At 40.7% G+C, this 27,350-nt stretch overlaps 1 protein-coding gene across 3 annotated transcripts in view; it reads right to left on the bottom strand.

The window, feature by feature from the left end:
* The window catches only part of LOC131446295 (netrin receptor UNC5D-like), a 197,249-nt gene that overhangs the window by 74,805 nt on the left and 95,094 nt on the right, over nucleotides 1-27,350 (bottom strand). For all 3 annotated transcript variants that reach the window (XM_058617442.1, XM_058617441.1, XM_058617440.1), the window contains exon 2: nucleotides 5,931-6,137. In XM_058617442.1, coding sequence (XP_058473425.1) covers nucleotides 5,931-6,137 — 207 coding nt within the window. The remainder of the gene's footprint in view (nucleotides 1-5,930; nucleotides 6,138-27,350) is intronic.

Genomic DNA, 27,350 nt, shown 5'->3' with positions numbered 1-27,350 from the left:
ACGGCTACAGCCTCTTGCTTGCTGCTGAACCCAGGGGCCATTCTGCCACCTGAGTCAGACTCTAATAGCTCGTAGTGAGATACAGCTGTTCAGCTGCTTCCTACAGACAAGGCCTAGATGGACAGCCTGAAGTGTCTCTGCTGAGGCATCATGTTCATTTCCTCAACATGTAGTATTTCAGCACACTGTTGCTTGCACGTTAACAGAAACTCAATTTAGTCCTGGCAATAAAATGTGCATTCGGATCCTGAGATTACAAACGGATGCTGGACCCCATGAGGGTGCAGGTGTTAACTCACCCATGATGCACTGAGAGGGGATTGTGATCCCATTGGCTAAACCACCTGTTTCCACCGAGTGGAACTATTCGGTATGGTGCATATTTTTTTTGCGTTTCCATTAGGAATGCTGTAGTACCAAAGTAACCAGCCCCAATTGTTCAATTTTTCTGGTACCCTTCCCATGGCGTACCAGAGTAATGGTACGGTACAGTCCAGGTGGAGCTAGACCAGCTCCACCCATTGGGCGACAGAAAAGCGTCACTCCCTTGCAAGCAGTGTTTCTTCACCACAGTCTATTCTCATACAAGCTGCAGGATGACCTCCATTGTCATCCATTGTTTTCCATCTGTTGTGTTGCGTTCAATTGTAGTCGTACCTTAAATGTGACCGTGTTATCGATCCACACACAAACGACGCGGATATATAATCGCGCACGACTGTTATTCTGACGTTATTCAAATTCAAAAACACTATTGATTAAAGACAAGGCCAACTGAAGCAAACAATCAAGCAGTGTCATATGTGGCTAACACCCTCTATTCTGCTCCCGATTTATTGTTAGAAGACACAAGAGGAGGACAGAGGGGCTGGTGTAACATGAGCCTTATCAGATCTTAATCACATCTCACAGTGGATACCTGGTACAATTTAGGTTCAGGTCATCTGGACCTCATGGCGCCATGAGCATAGTTAGTGATAGAGAGAAAAAAACAAACACTCCATTAGATTATTAGTTTGGCATTACAAATTTTCTTTTAAGCTTTAGTCAGGTCAATTTCTAATGTAGCAATACCACAAGAGTGCTTAGAATTTAGTGGCATCTCAGGCTGAATATGTATTGTTTGTGTATTGCAACAACTAAATCCCATGGTGAGGAACAGATATAGATGTGTCAAACAGTATGGGTGATGAGTGCTTTGATGGAAACATGAATTAATACATTTTTGAAGGTAGATTTATGAGCAGAACTTGGAGAGTTTGGTCTTATCCTGCAGGTGTGCCACTGTGCTGCAGACTCTTCAAGTGGAATTCGGAGAGTAGTTGGGGGCCAGGTCAGTACCTTGAGTCCCATGTAGATGGAACCTGCCAGAAGCGTCCTCGGTTGCCTGGCAACTGGAGTTCTGCCAGTGGTCTCAGCTGTTTCAGGTAATGAGGCCTCGGTTATAGGCTCTCTCAACTGACACTAGGTCACTGATTGAGGCTGCAGATGAACACGCTTGGCATAGTTGTGATAACTTGTTTTCGGATCAATTACAACACTAGAGTTTGTCATAAAGTGGGCACAAAATGGCACACAAAATCTTTGTAGAATTTCATATATTTCTACACACAATCGTGATAGTGAGTTTAACTTCTGCACATAATTAACATTAAAACCCCTTTTTTTTTCCTTTGGCTTTCAACCCACTATGAGACGTTGTTTTTTTATCTTTTTATAGTTTTATTGTATGACTTTTTCATTTGTGTTTTTATTAATACTTTCTACAGCATTTTATTGTTTTACTGTTTGTTGTTATGCTATGATGTCATTTTTTATATTTTATTTGTCTTATTTATCTCTCTTTGTTTCAGCTTTTGTTGTTTTTTAAAGTGCTTTATAAATAAAGTTGGATTGGATTGGATTGGACCAGTTGTGAAGACACAAACTGGGTGTAGGAACAGTGGGCAGCACACATCTGCGCCCGGGGAATGATGGGGACCAGGTGCCTTGCTCACAGGCATCTACGCCCTCAACATTTCCCAGGATTTGAACCAACAACCAGCCAATTATAAGCTCAACCCCATTCCTCTTGGTCACAGGCTTCACATTTAATATTTAATATTAAATCACTCCTGGATCAGTCACATTATAATGGCCTTTCTCTCTTATCATGTCTCTGTGAGTACAGGATATTACAATTCGGAAGGAGGGGGGAAGACTGTCATAATTTGGTAAAGGCATGTGAAGAAAGCCAACACTCTGATTATGTTGTAAGATAAAATCATTAATATAAAAACTGTTAGTAGGACGTAATATTCAAAAGTACAAACTTAGTTTGGGGAGCTCAAAATAGTTGGAGTGAATTTTTTTTACCCGATTCAGTGGAATTTGATGATAATGGTGATGGACAGAAGGATGTGTCACTGCACAAATGGACGGAACAATTTCCCGAGACGGAGAGTCAAGCTTGGTTCATACAGTACTTGCTGCAGTGCTTTCGGCATGAGTCAAAAACGATGTCGCCTTGGATACAAGGGCTGTAAAAGTTGTCGGGGTGCTATGTTGCACATCTCTAAAACTTGATATAGATTTGTTTACAAGCAGCTTTTCAGAGCCCGGAGATGATCACATGGTTGTGGAGTCATGTCGAGAAGTCTTCATGGCATTATTAAGAAAGCAACACAGGGAATAAGTCACATGTAAGCAAACCGTGTGAGAGTGTGAGACTTCCCACATCTATCACACATCTTTCACTGCTTGAATGTAGCTTATAGGATGTATGAGGTATGTGAAGACAAGACACAATGTGTAAAATAAGACCAATTACAAAGTTTGAACAAAACGGTTCTGTGTTTTAGTGTAGTTTTGTATTATTTGTATTGGACAGGATCTCCAACTCTACCTTTAACTGAACATTTGATACTAGAAGCACGTTTTATCATAGTGGGTGGAATGCAGTGCGATTTCTGACATGCGTAGGTGTGTGTGACATCTGTAGGTCAACACTATCTGTTTTTTTCTTTAACCTAACTGTTTAACGACCTGCAAGTGATACTAGATACTTACTAAATACATTTTTTATTTTATTTTAAATTAAATATTTGTAATATTGCTTTAAGTACTGGCAATAAGGGACTCAAAGTGTCATTTGGCATTATTGTCTGTCTGCCAGCAAGTGCTATAGGCAGCAAAACTCAAACAGCTGTTTGCTACAGTAAAATAACACTGAGGCCAGTGACAGTGAACCAGAACAGTAAAGCTGAGGAATGCAGATTTAAAACAAGCTGAGAGATGCTGTAAATCTCCAAACAGCTGAGGAAACACATTCTCTGTGGGGTTTGTCACAATGAGCAGCCCCTTTATCCCATATAGTCACATGACCCATCATTACAAAACTATTACAACTTCATGAAGGTTAGGGAAACACCGGTGCTAATAGGTTGCATTGTTGGCAAGAAGATCGAATCATAACACTTCTCAAACAGCACAAGTATTTTTCTACCTTCATTCAACTGTAATTGTGTATCTGTAAGAAAAAGAAATCTTCATTTAAACCATTGATGACTGGTGCTATAGCAAATATTGACAACAGGAGAGAGCAACATTCCTAAGGACTACATTCATGTGCATGTGTTGGCTACTGTGTCCTTTTGTTTCCTTTACTTGACAAAACACGGCCAAGTTTCTTGGTGTAAGATCTCGTTCTATTTCTGTGAGGCTCCAAGACTTTTAGCGAAGGTCAAGGTTACAATAAAGACTAATAAAATTTTTATCTCTTCACATCTTCCAATAGCCTGTAGTTATAGGACACATCCCGACACCGTACAGGCCCAGACAGAGCTTTCTACTTTATGAGACACAAGTGCATAAGGATTTTTAAGATGCTCTCCTTCTCAGCTTTTACTCTCTCCCCCTCACGTCTTTCCCCTCTGTGCCCGTCCCTCCTCTCATCTGTCCCGGTAGAAACAGATATGAATGGTGATAAGGAGCCAGATGGGAGTGGAGCTATGAATCTAGACTAGAGGCAGTAAAAATTCACTGATGTCCACTGTTAACTCTGGAGGGAGATATTGACTAGTGCTTTGTGTTAAGTGAGGCATAAACACTGTTGCACTAATAGCAGCCAAGGCAGAATAATAAATAATTTGCCTTCAAATGACGGTCATGTGATGTTCAGTGCAAACCCAGGAGCTAAATATTCCAGTAGGAAATACACTGAGGGCAGCTTTAGGACGTGTCTCATCCGAGAGGCTTCTTCTGTTGAGACCGGCTGCTGGGCTCGGTTCACTGACACACTTTGCCGTTGTAATGACAGTGCAGGGCATAGAGTAGTTAGAGCAGTGACTCTAATGACTGTTGTTAGAAAAACGCAAGAGCACTAACGAACCAAGTGACATCAATGGCCTTGAAAACAATCGCAAGAGAAGATTAAATATCTAAAGCCTCCATGAAGATGACACGACTACAAGTCTCTACCACGTCCAGTCGCCCTCAGTTCATAGTATATACTGGGAAATAGACAATATAATCATTTAGTGGAGAGAGAAACAATGAATTACCAAAATTAATAATTCAATTGATTTAATGCTATATTACTGAGTGATTTATTATTAACCAGAAATGAAAAATAGTGTCCATTGTGGACATGATGCAATAAAAACAGTCGGCTTCAGACATAAAAAGGGGGGAAAAAACATCTGTGGTTTGAAAGGATCCTTTTCTTTTTTTTTTAAAGTTAAAACAACAACTGGTTTCTGCAAGTTGCATCAGTAACATACAGTACACTATTTGGAGTTCAAAGTCAAAATCCTAAAACTGAACAAGTTGATGCCTTTCATGGTCTAACAGTTGTCATTTCAGTTTAGATCAAATGTGACACAGTATGCGCTCAAGAAGAGAGGCAATTACTATTTGCGGGGTTGGACATGGCTGTCGGCATCGTCATTAAAACCCCATTTAGAAAGTGCATTCTTAAGACTTCGGCTCTTACTAAAGGAGATACTGTGTGACGACTATCCTTATCACGTAAAGTGATGGCGGACGACTTGACAGGAAAAGAATTTAGCTGAAGTGGAAGAATGTGTTTGTGTGAGTACAGTCTCCATTTCCCTCTAAAATTAACCTGTGTTTGCACCGAGTGAAGCGGTTAGTGTGTTATTGCGCTTCCATCAGGAGTAGCACCAATATAACCAGCCCCAACCGTCCCATTCTTTGGTACCCTTCTCTTTGGGGTACCGGGGTAAAATGGTACGGTCAGGGTGGCTCCACAAAAACATCACTCGTGTAAATATCACATGGAAGTCAATTCTCATACAAAGCTTGATGTCTTGATGAGACAAACAGCCACAAACTGAGCAGGAAGAAAAAGAGCCGCTGCCAAGTAAGGGCTTTACCATCCCAAATGGTACCAAAGTGCACCGGTACCATGATGGAAACACACGGGTATACCCATTAATGCGATTTATTTTTAAGCTGGGTGAACCCACGAAAAAAAGAGTGATAAACATTATTCCCATTGCCAGTGGTTTTGGTTTGCCCTGTTGTGTTTTTTTCACCCATGTGTGAAATGGGATTTCACGAATGCTCCGGACACAAAATGAGTCATAGTATAAGGAGGAAAAGGAGGAAAACAACAACAGCACAACAGGGAGTGAACAATTTGAAGTTGCTAATGAAATGAAATGAATGAATTAAAAAAATATATATATATACAGTATATATATATATACAGTATATATATATATATATATATATCTATATATAGTCAGTGTGTCCACTTTAAACCATACTTACTTAGTTCCCCTTTCCTGACACAGCAGTGAATTGAGATTAACACAAGCTTTAGACGATGAATGAATGAACATTCCCGCTGGTCAAAAACATATACAAATTCATGATTTGATGTCTTTATGGCCACTAAGAATGGGATATAAGAGTGTCTTTCGTACCTGTCCCCAGGTCGGTGTGCTCCTGGGACAAGTGCTGGCTCTGGTGGACCCATTCCCCATTACACTTGAAGAAGATTTGGAGAGCGGGCCGAGCTTGACACTGGAGCTTGATGGGGTTACTCTTGACGATGTAGGCATCGACAGGCTCCTCCAGGAAGCGGGGAAGTGTCCCGGACTGGCCATGCTGCAGGGCTTCACCTCGGGCACCTGTGTGAAACAACCACAGAGACACACTGCATGAAACAAGAATAAATTCTACAACAATACGATTTTATTGACCATACACATCACAGATCTATCTCGCCCCGGTTTCCCAGAACCCCCTTTGCCACAGTAATCTCAGCCACAGAATTATTACACACAATAGGTTGCAGGATGCTCCCTGAGAATTATGGTGTTTAATATTTTGACTACACAATGCTACAGGGTTTTTTTTGCAGTAGTGTACCACATTTCTTGCTTACTTTTTGCAAAGTAGCAGAAATATTTACGATAAAATAAAACATTGTTTTCTAGCTATTAATATACAGCTGAAAGCCAGAATAAATAGAACATGAGCCAAACGCATTACGAACACGTAAAGGGGAGGGAGACGTAGAAGAGATCATTTAACAAACAAACAATAACATGGCTTACAGGTAAGCAGTTGGATAAATAGAGGCTCAGGCAGCAAAGCAGATAACTAAACACAGGTAATCCTTACATGGGCGATCGTAAGCATCAAAAACCATAGGAAAACAGACTGGAACACAAACAAACAAACAAACACACTGGAAACTAAAAAGAAGCCCAAGCTAACGAGGGAACAGAAAAGCTGGCCAAAAGCAGAAAGTGTCTTTCAAAATAAAACATGAAACAAAGTTTTTGTTTTGTTTTTGAAAATATTTTCTTTGTCTATCTTTTAAGGAAAGATGATAAGCAAGGTTTCTTTTCAAATGTAACACAAACACATGTAATTAAAACTGGACAAGAGAAACACGGCTGCAACGATGGGGCCCCAGTGATCTACAGTGGTCCCATAAAGCTCATCCTCGTTTGTGTTTCCTAATGACAGGTGATTCAGCATAGCAACTCTCAGATGAAACATTACCCTGGCACAGTTCTCTTCCTCTTTCCTGTCTCAGGTGTATTCTAACCAGAGCACGCTTTGTTACTTCTGAGGTACCGCAAGTATTATTACACTCTGGCTAATCCACTCGTTTGCTAGAGCCTCTTTCATGCAAGTGTGAAGGGTTTAGTGAAGCAAACTGTCCTGCGCCTCGACTCCCCCAGTCCTGGCTCCCCACTGTATGTTTCTCCTCAGTGATGGAAACACCTCTGAAAACCCCACCAGGATTAGAGACTCTCTTCTTTTTTTCCCCTCTACCTCTCTCGCTAATCTAATCCTCCTACCACTCCTGCTGGAAGTCTCCTGATTGCAGGGAACAGATAAAAGACTGTGTGTGTGATTCTCTGGCAGTGAAAATCACAGCGTTTTGCTCACTGTTCGTCTCTCCTCCGCATGACACATCTGCATTCTCGTCCTTGTTCCTGGAGCTGAGGCTGAACAAAGAGACATGCTTTTAATATTAAACCGGCTCGCCCTGGGGCAAGCTTTTCTTGTACAGAGTGCTCCAATTTGTTTTGCGCACGGAACACCGACGCTGTGCGTTTGTGTTCGGGGTAGATGCAAAACACAGGCGGCGAGTGCACACGCAGACAATGATAGACGGGTAGATGCAAAACGGAGACACACAGCCGTCAAACGAAAGCCTCGGTCGTCCACGTAATGGCTCATTTGCTAATAGAGCAGGACTTATGTGAGGTTGACGCCACTGCAACGGACACCTCAAATATCAACATGAGCAGCCAGCGGTGGCAGCATTGAGGTTCAATAAAGGCTTCATTTCAGACTCGGTCGTCTTTCCTCCTTTCATTTTTTATTTAGCAGGTGGGATAGTGTTGCAGCGGACAGATTAGAGGAGAGAAAGTAGACGGAACTCTGGTGTGATTTAACCTCAGGCTGGTGGTGGCACAAGCAACCCTAAGGGAGGCGGCGAGCACTTAACTATCTCTGGGAGAAGCGCTGCATCGTCTTTGCTCTTGAAATTGCTGAATATAGATCACAAAGTGCAACACTGAGCATATATATACTATAGGACGCCCCTCTGGCACTGCACCTCATCGCAGGTGCCCCTATGGCAATAGGAGATAACTAATGTTATCATGTAAGATGTGGCTGTAGGATGTTCTAGTGTTGCTGTGGCACTGTAGGAGGGGCTTTCCTGTTTGTTATGACAACATTCTTCACTCATACACCTGCTGTGGCCACTGCAGGGATGTTACAGGTTCATCTCCATGTCCGTCCCCATCATGTATGTCTGATATAGACGTCTATATTTCAAAAAAAAGAAAAAAAAAAGCTTCGGCTCAGTAATTCAGGAGACTGAAGTGCCCTGTGCTTCTCCGTTTTCACAGTGATCTACAACCAGTGCTCCAGCCTGGCAATAACACATGAGGGACACAGACACATCTAGCCCGGTCTGAGAGGAAAACAAGATATCGCTGCCAAAGGGCTGAATGATGGCTCTATCAGACTCACTCTCCTTTCTGCCTCTCACGCTCTCCCCCCTCTCTGTGGCACATAAGCAAACTTTTGTCCTGCAAGCACAGGCAGTCCACAGTTTCCTCAAGTACAGCAAACGCTCCATCTATTCACATGCAAATTTAAAGGGAATGGGTGAGTGCGGTCTCTTATGTCAGTTCGATGTATTCATAGCTTTTAGGGAGAATCTAAAAGAAATGAGGGGGAAAGAGCCCTTAGCTGACTGGACAAATTTAGTAAAGCCTTTGGATGAAAGCACAGACTATTTCACACAGAGGAAAGATGACTGCTGCGCCAGCACACTTGAGGTGATTTGGATAGACTGAAGGTAGGAGCCACGAAAGCTGATCTTTGCCAAATCCTCCTCCACATTTGGCACACTGCAGTCTAACATCCTGGCAGACAAACTGCCCTCGTGTTTCCATCTTAATCACCAGTAGATTTAATAGACACCTAACTTTTTTTAACAAGGCCGGTGGTCTCTTTTTGCTGCACCGGTGTACTTTTCGTACAGCAACTCCGTGTCATCAAGTTTGCATGGAAGTTGCTTCTTTTTTCTGCAAATGTGGAGTTCATCCGGTGATGCCACAACTCAGGCTCGGATTAAATTATTACAAAAACAAAGAAAATAGGCTGTATGTGTCACACACACACACGTTCACTGTTTGGGTGGAAAGTGCAATTGGTGTGAGTCAAGTTTGGGGTCAAAAACTGAATAGAACCAGCACAGACAATTTACAACATGGTCTAAAATTCTCATGAAATTGGACATGGCGTGCAATAAAGCGATTGTCTGCTCAAGAACAAACGCTCCATCTTTTAGTTAGGTTCAAGAGGATAATAATTGGATGCTGTAGTTTTACAGAGGTTTTATTACTCGTTTCCTTTATTTTCTTGTTAATAGCTTTGAATAAAAGCGTCTGCTGCTAAATGACATGTTAATGTTCCTATTTTACATCAGAAGACTAGAAATCATTGCAACCATTGTTGTGATTCCTGATAAAGGCTTTAAAAGGGTTAGACGTATCCATGGCATTACATTAAAGGGTTAAAAGTTGGGGGGGTTTTTTTAGGGCAGAAATTGAACATGCTCAGCATAAATGTGTTTATATAAGAGTATAATCTCTTTAAAATAAAAATAAAAAATCTTTTGGTTTTTGGTGGCCTTGGAATAAACCTGTCGTGTACTTTAGGCAAGGGCCTCGATTTACTGAGGCTCCCACCTTGTGCCGTGAAGTTCCTATGGGAACTCAACATAAGTGCTTTTCTTGCTTTTACTGCACAAAAAAAGAACAGATTCATTCACATAAACCCGACGCATAAATCAATTGAGATTAAGAAGAAAATGGAAGAGAGTGGGAGAATGGAAGAGAGTGCAGGAAGAGTGTTTACCTCCTCTCTGGTATGTGACATTATTTTTTCCACCATTGCACTTGAAAAAGGGAGTAATCCTCTGTTCATTGTAATCTGCAGTCTGATCTCTGGATGTCACCGATTCTTACTTATTGACTCTTTAAGAGAAAGTGGCTTGGCGTTTTCGCTGACTTTAGTTCATCCAAAGAGCACCTCCAACCAACCTCACACACAGTTTTTTATTCTACAATATCTGCATTAGTAACATCTAGCAGGACCCTGAGAACTTTTGCTTTTGAGTTTTTTTGAGTTCATCAATTCCATTGGTTGTTATTTGTTGTATAATGTTCCTCCCAGCCAATTCCGACCTGCAAAGGGTTGGAGTAAACAAATCTGATCGTTTGCATTGATACATTTTATAGAAACACGAGGTCAGAACGGATATAAATGACTGAGCAAGCGCTGCACCCACAATGAAACCACTATCTATGCTTTGGTGGTTTTTAATACAAAACTACTCATTTGTGTCCATTGTGCACCTGCCATTACCATCGCTTTTCATGAATGGCTTTCATTGCAGCACGCTGAATTTAAATGCCCATTGTCACAATGGCACGAGAGATCTCCGATTTCAAACCCCCCCAACAGGTGTGAGGCAACCAAAGACTAATATCCCACCAACAGCACATGCAAATGAGCAGCATGCACAGAGAACAAAAAGGAGGCCGTGTGTGCATGTGTGTCCGTTTGTGTTGTGCGAAAAGAAGGAAGGGAGCCTCACAGAGGCTGGAGGAGAATGTATGGCTTTAATAAAACCCAGCATTGCCTTAATTTGTCATCCAATAATACGTGGCTTGAAGCCTAAAACATTTTACAGTACGTCTCATTTTCAAGATTATTCTTACATAAAAGGAACTGCATATCCAGAAATTATTTAAATTTATTTAAATTATGACCAACTTCAAGATCATACATCTCCACTAAGGTTATATACAGCTCCACTGAGGAAGCACAAGTAACTTTGTTTTCTTCTTTTTTACTCACTACACCACAAATTCAGTATTTTTGTTTTAATAAAGTTAGCTGCTGCTTAGCCAATAATGAATAAACACATCGACTAATTAATTATTTGCATATTAACTAAGAGTCAGTAACATAATAATGTATTATTACCTTGATGTTTATACTTTAGCTTTAGGTCTTAATGGGGACATTTGGGGATTTTATTTGCGGATATCTTTCTGTATTGTAAACACAGACTTTCAGGCTAATGTGTGTGTGTATGTAAATACAGGAATACATATTTGGCAGGATTAGATTTGTCAAAGCTGGTTTAATTATATGGGTCCGGTGTGAGGTTTCTTTATGGGATGTATTGACGCAGATCCGTGCAGCAGATGGACGTTTTGAGACTGAGGATCAGAGGTGAAACTAGCAGAGGAGATGGGGGTGGAGAGAGATTGGAGAAGCAGACGATAGGTGGGTGTTGAAGATAGTGAGAAGCGCTGGGTGAGCATCTGTTGAGGAGGAAATGCTCACGATTCCTTCCTTTTCAGAAATGCTTGTAAACATATGAATGCAAAAGGAAAGGTACTTGGCTCCTCAGCCAGCTTTGACTCACGACGGAGCACGACCTCGGTCTCCACCTCCGACTTCCTCTGTAGCTGCAGCCATTTCTGAATGACACGAATGCCACAGGGAAAAGATTGACAAACAAGAGTTGGGTTTCTTGATCTCCCCGCCCGGCAGTAATGTGAACTCTTAATTGTGTTTGGTGTTTTGAAGACATTACTCACGATTGAACCACATCAGAACACATCAGCCTGAGGTGTCCCTCCGAAACGATGACCACAAATGAACCATGTGTTATACCCAACAGTAACCACATGGGGCACTGCTTGGGATATTTGACTTCCCTGCCTTTAGTTCCAGGGAATAAAAGTTGTCTTACATTCTGTTGAATTGAAGCTGGAATATATTCAGAGTGGGAACCAGGCGATAGCAAGATATTGTGCCATTATGTAAATTTGCTGCCCTGTTTCTTCACCCTGTCCTGAGGCAAGTCTCCCTGCAGAAGGGCCTGGAGCGCTGGGAGAAATTACAATGACTGGTAATTCTTTTTTGCATTGGGTGTCACACCTCTCCATCTTCTGAAAACAGTGGGGGCCACAACAGAAAAAAAAAGAGGCCAGAGAGCTTTGTTCAAATGTTGATGCCAACCTCTCATCTGTCATCGCAGGACACACACAAACACACACACACAACTGTTGAGTAAACAGTTACTAAAGTAATTGTCAACTATTCTGATAATCGATGCATCGGTTTCAGTGTTTTTGAGGTTTGTTCTTAAATGCCAATAATCATCAGATGATTCAACTGTGAAAATAACAGCTAGTCGCACACAACAAAACATCCGTTTCAAAAACTGGCAACTGAGAAACGAGAACAATGCCTTGCAAAGTGCACTTACTGCATAAATTAAACAAATAAATAAATAAAGCTGCATCATATCAAGTTAAAGCAAAGTTAGCTGCAATATTTCTGCTCTTTCCTGGCAGCATCCAGGAGTTTTCTTGTTGCCAGGGAACATCTGGTACATGTACGACCTTCTCGTAAAAAAAAAAACATTATAGAAGAGGTACCGGTGGTGCGTCTGTTGTTTTTATGTTTATCTGTGGAAACATCGTCACGGCGACAAATAGTGCGAAACCCACAAAAGTCGTCCTTACTACTGCTTAGTGAAAGCCATGCTCTTGCATCAGCAGCATGCGTAGCCAGCACATAGAAGCCTATGTCACACATATTTGACTGACACTGCTTTCAGCCAAATACCTGTTAGACTAAAGATCTCAATGCATTGGAAGTTACGCTGCGTTCAGTGCAATTCCAAAAAGGAGGACAATTGAGCATCCAGCTCAAGGCTGTGATGGCCGCCGGACAGGGTATCGTAAATTCGGACTGTCCGGCCTGAAGCTGGACATATGGCCACTCTCGTAACCATGGAAACTAGCCAGAGATTATCCCTCTTGCGGAGACGCTTCTCTTATTAACGTAGCACATCCACCATTACAGTAGCGAGGCAGTAGCACACCTGTCATTTCAAAGGAAAGGGAGTCGGCACCATGATTGGATAATTTCATATAATGTGCACATCCGTCTACAGAGGTAAGCGTGGCGTAAATTTCATCATTCGCCAATTTCTGTGTCTGTGCAGACCCTACACGGATGAACCCGTGCATCCTCCTGTTTGAGTTTGTAGCACAACACTTTCAAGACTGTCCTCCAATGAAACGCACGTATAGGTTGTATGCAGGAAAACCAGCGCCCCTAGTATAAATGACAGCAATCTGGTACCTTGGATGTGTCATAATCCAGTAGCTTCGATCTGGAGTATGATTACTTAATACGGTAACTACAACCATTACTACTACTTCTACTTCTGCATCTGGTGCAGTGAAATTTTTCTGCTGCTAAACCAGTGGATCTTTATTTATTTTTTCCGATTTCATTTGATTTTTTTCTGCTCAAGCAAAGCACGAGAAATGCCACTAAAATATTCTGCAGCGTCTGAATGAAACCGACACATGAGATGCAAAACAACACCATCACGATAACGTTCTAAAACAGTCGATATCAGCAATTATCTTGATCAATTATTGGATTATTAAAAATTAAAAGTTGGAAAGACCAATTACTTAGTTTTTTTTTTTTATTCTTAATGGACCGAAAACAACAATAGTCATAGTGTAGCATAAATATGCAGATGCTGCTGAGATGAAGACTGCAGTGTTTCCAGCTCCAGTACGTCAGGTTAAAAAGGTTCAGTGAAGCTGTTTTGTATAATAATATAAATAATACATACCACGTTTGCCCAGATATAAATAATTTTTGATGCAAAGCTTTTTATAGTAGTTTCAAGCACTTCTTGAAAAAAGAATTCTGTGTTAACACAAGTGTGGACTTGTTTTCTTGTCGTCTTAATTCCCTCAGATGTATTTCTTTTATTTCTAAAAACACAAATAAATTTTTTTTAGGAAGTTAGTGTGTTTAAATTTGCACAAACCAGTGTGTGTGTGTGTGTGTATATTGTGTGCAGGGTGTGTCATCTACAAACACCCTGGTGGTATATGTGTCTTCATCAGTGTTGTGACAGCTTGCCAGCCTGGTTTTGGCAGGTAGGAGATAGTGCTTCCCTCAGCTCTCCCAATAATCAAAGAGTAAACATGCTGAAGCAAAAGTGGGTTACCTGGATGTCAAACTGACAAAATAAAGTCTACCATCTCTATCCCATCAACCACGATACACAATAATATTAGGGCGCAAACAAAACTCGTCGAAATAAACGCCACGTTTTCTCTTTCATATTCAGTCAGTGGAAGATTTCACTACGAGTCTTTTTTTTTCCATTTTCACTAAAGAGATGAAGAGTGTAAACTTAAAATATGACAAATAAGCCTTAGACTTGTATCAGCACAGGGAGAGCAGGGATAATCCCAGCAAATCCACTCCAACTCTACTTTTCAGTGATGGACAGTATCAGTTTGAGAAAAGTGGAACAATCTTGCCGTCGTATTGGGTTGGTGCTAAAAAATACTGTTCTTCTATTTGCTGAGCAGTAAAAAAGTACATTACCGTGTTATAGCACCGTGAATACATGTCGCTTTCATACAACACTGCCGGACGGATGAGTCTAGGAGTCACACTATTGACCTTTTATTTGTGTCGAGTACAGAAAACAAGATCTAAATAAAAGTTAATAAAACTTCACTTAGCAACTGAGGGCTACAGAAATGTATATATGAAAATAGAGTACAAAGCACACACGCACACCAATTAGTGGTAGTGAATTTGACCTCTGCATTTAACCCATTCTTACAACACATTACTATTTTTGCCCGGAAAGCAATGGAGAATAGGGTGACCATTGCTCATGGGCACGCCAGCCCTTGACCCACCCAAAAATTAAATGTAAATTGTCTTGTTTCCTTTTCAATATATGGTTGTGGTCACTGTTCCTCGGGTCAACACAACAAAATATGACACAAGAAATAGGTGAAGTTTAAAAAAACCCAAAAGAGGACACTATGAAACAAATAACAGTCGAGTAAAATGAAGAAAAAAGATTTCTTAACCCTTTAACACCAAGTGTATCGCAGACGACATGTTCGCACAAGCACACTTCACATCACCATAATTGCGCGTCGGTTTATGAAAGCTGAGATGTTGCGCGTCAAAGCCAACATGTGGTTATTACGGTAAATTCACCACAGAAAGCCGGTGCCTTAATTTGTCACCAGAGAGTAGTGAGTTGGAAAAAAGCCTCTCCTTTAGTTTCCATTTTATCGCCTGTTTTTGGACATTGAAACAAAGACTCAACTTTTATACTGTTCAAATTTCAAATTTAACACGCGAAATCTGGTGTTCGTGTACAACTACAGTGTTTCTTCTAAATAAAACTTAGTTTGTCTTCATTTTAAATTGTTAATACACTATTTTAACATGCAATAAACTGTAAATAACTGAATGGTAGCTCTGCCTCCCCTGCCTCTCCTGACTGGATAGTCATTATTTATTATTTTCCTTGATGTTTCCTGTACGTCCAACAGTCATAATGTCCTTCTCACCACATCATTCCTTGGTGTTTCTAATTGCAGTGATAAAAACAATGATAATGTAGGATTTTAGCTCGTTTAATTTTTGTTCCTGACCAAATACAGTTACTCACGTCTGCTAATCGACATTATCCCCCAACACTGTGACCGTGTCAGCTGACCAAAACATGCAAACAAGTCATTCATCTTACAATCCTTGTCCACTTTATGAAATCAAACCTCATTTGGACCCAGTTTGTGCAGTGATATTAATTATTCAGCGTGTTTACGCCGTTACCTCTCGCTCTCGTTGTTAGCCACTGAATCCACCCATTCCCAAACAGTATTCCAGTGCCCTACGGTGCAGGAACTTACTGTTACCACAGTAACAGCATTACTGCTTGTAATTAGGGTTCGAGCAACTGGTTGCAAGAACCCTATTGTAATCGCTAAGATTATTAGGGTTCGAGCAACTGGTTGCAAGAACCCTATTGTAATCGCTAAGATTATTCTTATTCTTATTCTTATTATTATTATTCCTCCAAATGAATCGCGTTTTTGAGGCCTTTCCCATGCCCCAAAACTCACCAAATTTTGCAACCCCATCAGACCTGGTGTAAAATTACGTATATCAGTGTTTCAAGGAATGTGCGTCAAAAAATGGAAGAGGGCGGGGCTAAAAACTGACGCAAAAAACTTCTATTAGGTCATCTGCTCTCGGGTTTAACGTACATGAACGAAACTTGGCACACATGTTCATGAGGTGGGGACGGTCAAAAAAGTCGATGACAACTTCCCTGTGAATCCCACAGGAAGGCCGCCATCTTGGATTGCACGCCAAAACAGAGGCGATTTTGGCCATTTCGCACCATCGGTATTTGAACGAACTTGTCCTAGAGCTTACATGGGATCACGTTCAAACTTGGTGAGGTCACTGTGGACAAGTTGGGGATCTAACGATGCTTATGGTTAGTTGAAATGTCGCATGGCGTACGAGAAAAGGGCCGGCAAAGTTGGCGAAAATTTGTAATTTCTCGCTACACGCAACGAAACTCTTATAACTTTGTGATGGAAGGTCCGATCGTAACCAAACTTGTGGCGATCGATGATGGGCCCTTGCTGAAGATGCCTATGCAAAAACTGTTAAGTTTGTAAACATCGCCTCCTGGTGGTGGCAGAAAATCTAAAAAAAAAAGTTACTTTTACAATTTCGGGAATAACTTTTACAGAAATGATTGTATCAAACTCAAAATTGGTTAAAAGATTCTAAACACAAGGTAGACTATGCGTGCTCAATATGATGGCGTATCGTTACATGATGTTGCCATGGTAATGATGCAAAGTCGGATTTTTGCGACAAAAAAACAAACTGCTACCACTTTGCGAATCCTAGTCCAATCTGAACCAAACTTGCTAGGATTGATGATAGTCCGGCCCTGAAGACACCTATATGAAAATATTCACTTTCAAAAACAGCACCCCCTGGTGACGGAGACAATATGACCTCTGGTATTTGAATGAATTAATCCTAGAGTTCTTGTGCGATCACCTTTAAACTTGGTCAGGTCACTGTGAACCAGTTGAGGAACTTAAGTTATCAAAAGTTTTTTAAAATGTCTCATGGTGTACGAGATAGGGGGCGCCAAAGTTGGTGTAAATTCCTATTTTTCACAACAAAAAGCGAAACTCTTATAACTTTGCGATGGAAGATCCAATCCCAACCAAACTTCCTATGATTGATAATGGGTAGTTGCTGAAGGCGACTATATTGCCGAAAACAATAAATTTTGAAAACAGCGCCTCCTGGTGGTGGTAGAAAATACAAAAAAAAAAAAACTGTCACAACTTTGCCAATCCTGGTCCAATCTGAGCCAAACTTGCTAGGATTGTTGATAGTCTGGCCCTGAACAAACCTATGTGAAAATATTTCAAGTCAAAATCAGCGCCCCCTGGTGAAAGTGGACGGGCCAAAAACCTGCTCCACCCCCTAAAACTTGTGGTCCTGAGGAGCACGTTTAATGTACATGCACGAAACTTGGTACACGTGTTCCTTAGGTCAGGCCGGTCAAAAAAGTCAGCGTAGCCTATGCTCTAAAACGAACAGGAAAGCCGCCATCTTGGATTGAAAGTAAATGCTTTGCTGATTTTGGCCATTTCACACCAATGATATTTGAACAGATTTGTCCTAGATCTTTCATGGGATCACCTTCAAACTTTGTGAGGTCACTTTGGACAAGTTGAGGATCCAAAGGTATCAAAATCTTTTCAATAGGTATTATGGCGTAAGAGTAAGGGGCCGGCAAAGTTGGTGAAAATTTTAATGTTTCGCCACAGGCAACAAAACTCTTATAACTTTGCGATAGAAGGTCACATCCCAACCAAATTACCTAGGGTTGATGATGGACCATTGCTGAAGAAGTCTGTGAAAAAAACGTAAATTTTGAGCACAGTGCCTCCTTGTGGTAACAAAATATACAAAAAAAAACAATTTCGGTTATAACTTTTACAGAGTTAATTGTATCAAACTCAAAATTTGGGAAAACATTTAAAACACATGTTCGATGATGCGTGCTTAATATGATAACAAATCGTTCAACGGTGTTGCCACAGCAACACTGCAAAGTCAGATATTTGTGACAAAAAACAAACTGCTACAACTTTACGAATCCGAGTCCGATCTGAACCAAACTTGCTTGGATTGATGATAGTCTGGCCCTGAAGACGCCTATATGAAAATATTCACTTTAAAAAACAGCGCCCCCTGGTGACAGCAGACACTATGACGCCTGGTATTTGAATGAACCCGTCCTAGAGCTTTTGTGCGATCACCTTTAAACTTTGTGAGGTCACTGTGGACAAGTTGAGGATCTAAAGTTATTAAAAGTTTTTCAAAATGTCGCATGGTTTTCGAGATAGGGGGCGCCAAAGTTGGCGTTCATTCATATTTCTCACAACAAAAGGCAAAACTCTTACAACCCGTAAAACTTGTCCTCCTGAGGATCACGTTGAATGTACATGCATGAAACTTGGTACTCACGCGTTCCTTAGGTCCAGACGGTCAAAAAAGTCAGCGTAGCCGAAGCTCTAAAACGAACAGGAAAGCCGCCATCTTGGATTGAAAGTACATTTTTGGCAGATTTTGGCCATTTCGCACCAATGGTATGTGAACGCACTTGTCATAGAGCTTTTATGGGATCACCTTCAAACTAGGTGAGGTCACTGTGGACAAGTTGAGGATCTAAAGTTATTAAAAGTTTTTCAAAATGTCGCATGGTTTTCGAGATAGGGGGCGCCAAAGTTGGTGTTCATTCATATTTTTCTCAACAAAAGGCAAAACTCTTATAACCCCAAAAACTTGTCCTCCTGAGGAGCACGTTGAATGTACATGCACTAAACCTGGTACTCACGCGTTCCTTAGGTCGGGACGGTCAAAAAATTCAAAGCAGCCTATGCTCTAAAACTAACAGGAAAGCCGCCATCTTGGATTGAAAGTAAATGTATTGCAGATTTTGGCCATTTCACACCAATGGTATGTGAACGCACTTGTCATAGAGCTTTAATGGGATCACCTTCAAACTTTGTGAGGTCACTGTGGACAAGTTGAGGATCCAAAGGTATCAAAATCTTTTCATTAAGTATCACGGCGAACAAGAAGAAGGGCGGCAAAGTTGGCGAAAATCACGATTCCTCGCAACACACATCAATTTCTTATAACTTTGCCATGGAAGGTCAGATATTGACCAAACTAGTGACAATCGATGATGGGCCCTTGCTAAAGATGTCTATGCAAAAACTGTAAATTTTGAAAACATCGCCTCTTGGTGGTGGCAAACACTAGGAAGTCTGGTATTTCGCAACACACAACAAACTCTTATAACTTTGCGATTGAAGGTCAGATCTTAACCAAATTTGTGATGATCGATGATGGGCTTTTGCTGAAGATGCCTATGCAAAAACTGTAAATTTGGAAACAGTGCCACCTGGTGGTAACAGAAAGTACAAGTTCACAATTTCCCTGATAACTTTAACAAATTTCCTTGTATCAAACTCAAAATTTGGGAAAACATTCAAAACACATGGTAGATGATGCGTGCCTAATATGATAACAAATTGTTCAACAGTGTTGCAATGACAACACTGCAAAATCAGATATTTGCGACAAAAAACAAACTGCTACCACTTTGCGAATGCTATTCCAATCTGAACCAAACTTGCTAGGATTGATGATAGTCAATCCCTGAAGATGCCTATATGAAAATATTCACTTTCAAAAACAGTGCCCCCTGTTGACGGCAGACAATATGACGTCTGGTATTTCGCTACAACAACAAACTCTTATAACTTTGCGATGGAAGGTCAGATCTTAACCAAACTAGTGACGATCGATGATGGGATCTTGCTGAAGATTCTTATGCAAAAACTGTACATTTTGAAAACAGCGCCTTCTGGTGGTAACAGAAAATACAAGTTCACAATTTCCCTTATAACTTTAACAAATTTCATTGTATCATACTCAAAATGAATGAAAACATGTAAAACACATGGTAGATGATGCTTGCTGAATATGATAACAAATCGTTCAATGGTGTTGACATAAGAACACTACACAGGATCCACTCTACTGAGTTGTTCCTCAGTGCAGTAACCTTTGTTCGCCACATGATGGAGGCATTTGCCTACAAATCTATCAAATCTAACATTTACAGTTTCTCATGCTGCTCTGAAAGGGAAAGATGGGGCAAAAGGTACTGCAAGAGTGGCCAAGGAAAAAAAAAACAGGGAAAATGGGAAGAGAGAAAAAGTAACAGAGGGAAAAAAGAGAAAATGCACCCTAAATTCTTATACCATCAGATGTTCTATCACAAAAATAACTAGTTATTTCTAAAATTCAGCTTCAATTCTGATACCATCAGTTGTTTTTCACAAAAATAACAACTTATAGACGAAATCACACTGTTAGACCTCAGACCTCAGACCCGCCCTGAACATGTCTGTAAAGGATGACCTCCTTACAGGAAGTACAACTCCCGAAACAGGAAGTAAAGTCTGACATTCTCCGATCCACACGAAACTTGTTCTGTAAGTCAAGGTACCTTCCCTAAACACGTTTACGGACACGCCTTTCACCCAACAGGAAGACGGCCATTTTAAAAGGACACACCTGACATTGCGCAGGGATGCAGCTGAAAATAACCAGTACCACAAGCGGTGAATGAACGGAAGATGAGGAAGAGGACTCGCGCTGCGACGTGGACGCACGGGGACTCGCGAGCCGTCAAGCTCGAACCCGTCAATTACCGCTTGCGGTACTAGTTCTTATTATTATTATTCCTCCAAATGAATCGCGTTTTTGAGGCCTTTCCCATGCCCCAAAACTCACCAAATTTTGCAACCCCATCAGACCTGGTGTAAAATTACGTATATCAGTGTTTCAAGGAATGTGCGTCAAAAAATGGAAGAGGGCGGGGCTAAAAACTGACGCAAAAAACTTCTATTAGGTCATCTGCTCTCGGGTTTAACGTACATGAACGAAACTTGGCACACATGTTCATGAGGTGGGGACGGTCAAAAAAGTCGATGACAACTTCCCTGTGAATCCTACAGGAGGGCCGCCATCTTGGATTGCACGCCAAAACAGAGGCGATTTTGGCCATTTCGCACCATCGGTATTTGAACGAACTTGTCCTAGAGCTTACATGGGATCACGTTCAAACTTGGTGAGGTCACTGTGGACAAGTTGGGGATCTAACGATGCTTATGGTTAGTTGAAATGTCGCATGGCGTACGAGAAAAGGGCCGGCAAAGTTGGCGAAAATTTGTAATTTCTCGCTACACGCAACGAAACTCTTATAACTTTGTGATGGAAGGTCCGATCGTAACCAAACTTGTGACGATCGATGATGGGCCCTTGCTGAAGATGCCTATGCAAAAACTGTTAAGTTTGTAAACATCGCCTCCTGGTGGTGGCAGAAAATCTAAAAAAAAAAGTTACTTTTACAATTTCGGGAATAACTTTTACAGAAATGATTGTATCAAACTCAAAATTGGTTAAAAGATTCTAAACACAAGGTAGACTATGCGTGCTCAATATGATGGCGTATCGTTACATGATGTTGCCATGGTAATGATGCAAAGTCGGATTTTTGCGACAAAAAAACAAACTGCTACCACTTTGCGAATCCTAGTCCAATCTGAACCAAACTTGCTAGGATTGATGATAGTCCGGCCCTGAAGACACCTATATGAAAATATTCACTTTCAAAAACAGCACCCCCTGGTGACGGAGACAATATGACCTCTGGTATTTGAATGAATTAATCCTAGAGTTCTTGTGCGATCACCTTTAAACTTGGTCAGGTCACTGTGAACCAGTTGAGGAACTTAAGTTATCAAAAGTTTTTTAAAATGTCTCATGGTGTACGAGATAGGGGGCGCCAAAGTTGGTGTAAATTCCTATTTTTCACAACAAAAAGCGAAACTCTTATAACTTTGCGATGGAAGATCCAATCCCAACCAAACTTCCTATGATTGATAATGGGTAGTTGCTGAAGGCGACTATATTGCCGAAAACAATAAATTTTGAAAACAGCGCCTCCTGGTGGTGGTAGAAAATACAAAAAAAAAAAAACTGTCACAACTTTGCCAATCCTGGTCCAATCTGAGCCAAACTTGCTAGGATTGTTGATAGTCTGGCCCTGAACAAACCTATGTGAAAATATTTCAAGTCAAAATCAGCGCCCCCTGGTGAAAGTGGACGGGCCAAAAACCTGCTCCACCCCCTAAAACTTGTGGTCCTGAGGAGCACGTTTAATGTACATGCACGAAACTTGGTACACGTGTTCCTTAGGTCGGGCCGGTCAAAAAAGTCAGCGTAGCCTATGCTCTAAAACTAACAGGAAAGCCGCCATCTTGGATTGAAAGTAAATGCTTTGCTGATTTTGGCCATTTCACACCAATGATATTTGAACAGATTTGTCCTAGATCTTTCATGGGATCACCTTCAAACTTGGTGAGGTCACTTTGGACAAGTTGAGGATCCAAAGGTATCAAAATCTTTTCAATAGGTATTATGGCGTAAGAGTAAGGGGCCGGCAAAGTTGGTGAACATTTTAATGTTTCGCCACAGGCAACAAAACTCTTATAACTTTGCGATAGAAGGTCACATCCCAACCAAATTACCTAGGGTTGATGATGGACCATTGCTGAAGAAGTCTGTGAAAAAAACGTAAATTTTGAGCACAGTGCCTCCTTGTGGTAACAGAAAATCCAAAAAATTAACATTTCGGTAATAACTTTTACAGAGTTAATCTTATCAAACTCAAAAATTGGGTAAACATTCAAAACACATGTTCAATGATGCGTGCTTAATATGATAACAAATCGTTCAACGGTGTTGCCACAGCAACACTGCAAAGTCAGATATTGGTGACAAAAAACAAACTGCTACAACTTTACGAATCCAAGTCCGATCTGAACCAAACTTGCTTGAATTGATGATAGTCTGGCCCTGAAGACGCCTATATGAAAATATTCACTTTCAAAAACAGCGCCCCCTGGTGACAATAGACACTATGACACCTGATATTTGAATGAACAAATGCTAGAGTTTTTATGCGATCACCTTGAAAATTGGTGAGGTCACTGTGAACAAGTTGCCGAGCATAAGTTCCTGAAAGCTTTTTAAAATGTCGCTCGGTGTACGAGATAGGGGGCGCCAAAGTTGGCGTTCATTCATATTTCTCACAACAAAAGGCAAAACTCTTACAACCCGTAAAACTTGTCCTCCTGAGGAGCACGTTGAATGTACATGCATGAAACTTGGTACTCACACGTTCCTTAGGTCCAGACGGTCAAAAAAGTCAGCGTAGCCGAAGCTCTAAAACGAACAGGAAAGCCGCCATCTTGGATTGAAAGTAAATTTTTTGGAGATTTTGGCCATTTCGCATCAATGGTATGTGAACGCACTTGTCATAGAGCTTTAATGGGATCACCTTCAAACTTTGTGAGGTCACTGTGGACAAGTTGAGGATCTAAAGATATTAAAAGTTTTTCAAAATGTCACATGGTTTTTGAGATAGGGGGCGCCAAAGTTGGCGTTCATTCATATTCTTCACAACAAAAGGCAAAACTCTTATAAACCCTAACACTTGTCCTCCTGAGGAGCACGTTTAATGTACATGCACTAAACTTGGTACTCACGCGTTCCTTAGGTCGGGACGGTCAAAAAATTCAAAGCAGCCTAAGCTCTAAAACAAACAGGAAAGCCGCCATCTTGGATTGAAAGTAAATTTTTAGCAGATTTTGGCCATTTCGCACCAATGGTATGTGAACGCACTTGTCATAGAGCTTTAATGGGATCACCTTCAAACTTTGTGAGGTCACTGTGGACAAGTTGAGGATCCAAAGGTATCAAAATCTTTTCATTAAGTATCACGGCGAACAAGAAGAAGGGCGGCAAAGTTGGCGAAAATCACGATTCCTCGCAACACACATCAATTTCTTATAACTTTGCCATGGAAGGTCAGATATTGACCAAACTAGTGACAATCGATGATGGGCCCTTGCTAAAGATGTCTATGCAAAAATTGTAAATTTTGAAAACATCGCCTCCTGGTGGTAACAGAAAATACAACACATGTCACAATTTCAATCACAATTTCGCATATAACTTTTACAGAATTTATTGTAGCAAACTCAAGATAGGTGAAAAAATTTAAAACACATGGTAGATGATGTGTGCATAATATGATAACAAATCCTTCAACGGAGTGGCCATGTCAACACTGCAAAGGTTTTACTCAAAACTCTTATAACTTTGCGATAGAAGGTCCTTTTCCAACCAAATGTGCTAGGGGTTCAAGATGGACCATGGCTGACGAAGTCTATGCAAAAACTGTACATTTTAAAAACAGCGCCTCCTGGTAGTAACAGAAAATACAACAAATTCACAATTCCCTTATAACTTTTACAGACTTCTTTGTATCATACTCAAAATTTATGAAAAAAAACAAAACACATTGTAGATGATGCGTGCCTAATATGAGAAGAAATCGTTTAACGTGTTGCCTGGCAAAAATGCAAAGGATTACCTAAACTGAGCGATTCAATTATGCAATACCATTTTTCGCCACATGATGGAGGCATTTGCCTACAAATCTATCAAATCTAACATTTACAGTTTCTCATGCTGTTTTAACAGGGATTGGTGTATCCACTTGAAACTTGATATGTGAGACCTCAGACCTGTCAGGAACATGTCTATAAAGCAGTAATGCCAAAGTCAAATACACGGGGGGCAAAAATAAAAAAAGTGGAGGGCTGGGCTGGTTCATTGTTTATTAAAACTTGCAATTATTGCACATATTGAACCAATACCAATACCAATACCACAGCCTATATTGCACTTAATCATTAAATTAAATTAAATTAAATTAAATTAAATTAAATTAAATTAAATTAAATTAAATTAAATTAAATTAAGCAAAACATAAATAAAATCAGTTGCAATATTTTCTCAAGGCTCTTTCAGTAACAAATTGAAAACATTTTTCCTTCTTTTTAACAGGTAAACAGCAAAATGTTATTTTCCTTCAAAGCTCAATGGCAAGATAAATGCAAAAATGAAACAGCATGTGTTACAAAACAAATCAGTGTGCTGCTCTGATCCTCACCAATGTCTGTCTAATAAAATTAGAAGTTAGTGCAAACTTGAAAAAGTGCAAAACAGTTACATGTTTCATAGTGCCTTCTTAAGTTATATTCTTTCATAACGACACACTGTCTCCACACACAAGACACACAGGCTTTCCATTTACTTCGGTGAACATTATTCTGCCTCCCACCTGTCTTGAAACCTCATGTTTTCAGCGTCTACCTTTCTATTTGCCTATTTGGGGGAGAGGGAGATGAAAATTGACGGCGATGTTTAGTCCTCCACTGTGACTGTGATGCTGTTCATGAAGGATGACACGGGATCGCGCTCGCTTGGGGGCACTCGGTACGCGCCAATGCACTCGCAGTGCATCTTGGGATTTGTAGTATGATGGTGCTGAGGGCACATAATACTGAAAGCCGGTTTTAATAGTAATTAAATATCATCCCGCGAGCCAGAGATAACTCATTCACGGGCCTTGATTCTGACATATGTGCTGTAAGGGATAACCTCCATACAGGAAGTAGAACTCCCGAAACAGGAAGTCAAGTCTAACATTGTCCAATCTTCACAAAACTTGATATGTGAGTCAAAGGAACGTCCCTGAACACGTTTACGGACACACCTTTCACAAAACAGGAAGTCAGCCATTTTAAACAGGAAGTGCCCTCTAACTTAGCACATGGACGCTGAAAATAGTCCAAGCTGAAAATAACTACTACCGCAAGCAATTAATGAACGGAAGATGAGCTAGAGGACTCGCACGGCGATGTGGGCGCAGGGAAACCCGCGAGCCGTCAAGCTCGAACCCGTTGATTACCGCTTGCGGTACTAGTTTCACCTTATTATTATTATCATCATCTCCAACACTTATTATTATCATCTCCACCACTTATTTTCTTTCTTTCTTTCTTTCTTTTTTTTAACAGTCACACCAGAGCCATATTAATCTTGCAGCTGCTAGTTCTCATTAAAAGCACTGAGCTGGTGAAATAGTGAAGGAATCACAGAACGTGCAAAGTTTCTGTCACAGCTGAGGTCAACGCTGACGGTGGATGTTCATCAAAAATGCATCTGCACAACAAGACGTTCTCTAGTTTTTTTTTTTTTGACAGCGGATCATTTTTAAATACTGCGGGGAGTAATGAAGCCAAAAAAAAGAGAGAAAGAAAAAATAAAAAGAAAGAAAAGAACCGGCAGCAGCAGCTTAACGTGAACTCATGGATGAAAAGCTGCAAGCAACAAACTGCACACCATTTACTTCTCAGTGAAATAACCCGCTTTTTTTACTTGTGGTCACTAATGAGGTAAAAAAAAAAAAAAAAAAGACTAATTAAGGGAGAATCTCTTCATTTAAAAAAACATGAGCTTGTTTAGTTCTACCCTCACAATGAAGAAAACTGTACGTGCTATTAAAGCTTATTTCCTGTCATAACCAGCAGCCATGGATTTCACTCCATGTGATTATGTGCTCAGGGCAGAAATCATTTAGAGTGTTGCTGCTCATTCATTTTCAACTAGTGCAGCGCCCGTTTTATATTTCAATAGTTCAATAGTTTGAAGCCTGTCAAGCGAACCGCTCGGCAGATATTTGATTAACAGACGGATGAATGGAATATCCGTTGGTTGGTGCTGCGCTGTGTGTGTGTGTGTGTGTGTGTGTCACATTTCTACCGGTATCTCTTGCATTTCTCATTCAAACATTCACACTTTCGGTTAAGTCGGCACTGCACACACTGGTGCCCTTAGTAAGTCACCTGCCGAGTTTGAATCCTGTCAAGTGATCCACTGTACAGCTGTGCTATAAATAGACAGACAGGCAGACAGACGGACAGACAGACAGATGGATGGTCCTTGCAGTTGTGTGTGTGCATTTTCTGGACCAGTAGTTCCACGAAGCCCTGTCCCACTGAGGTAGAATCTCATCTGGCTCTGGAAGTGAGGCACGAGTGTTTGGTAAGTTTTGGTAACGAGGCATTTGTGAGGAACCGGTTTAGTTTGGGACTAACATTTGAATTGTCATCATGTTAATGCTTACCCATGTTAAATTGCAGTGGGAATAATATACAACTCCTTATATGGACATCCTGGGGGTGGGGTTTATAGGTCACATATTCAGGCTTTAAAAAATGTGTGTTTTTCTGTGTTGTTGAGTCAAATGTATGATTCATTTTATATCACATTTTAAGTAGTGATATAAAGTCACAAAATTAGATCAGTTTTTCTTTTGTTTTTGTTCA

The sequence above is a fragment of the Solea solea genome, chromosome 19, assembly GCF_958295425.1.
Source record: "Solea solea chromosome 19, fSolSol10.1, whole genome shotgun sequence".
Classification (NCBI taxonomy): domain Eukaryota; kingdom Metazoa; phylum Chordata; class Actinopteri; order Pleuronectiformes; family Soleidae; genus Solea; species Solea solea.
Note: the sequence above shows the minus strand (reverse complement) of the source record. Positions and strands in the feature narration are given on the sequence as shown.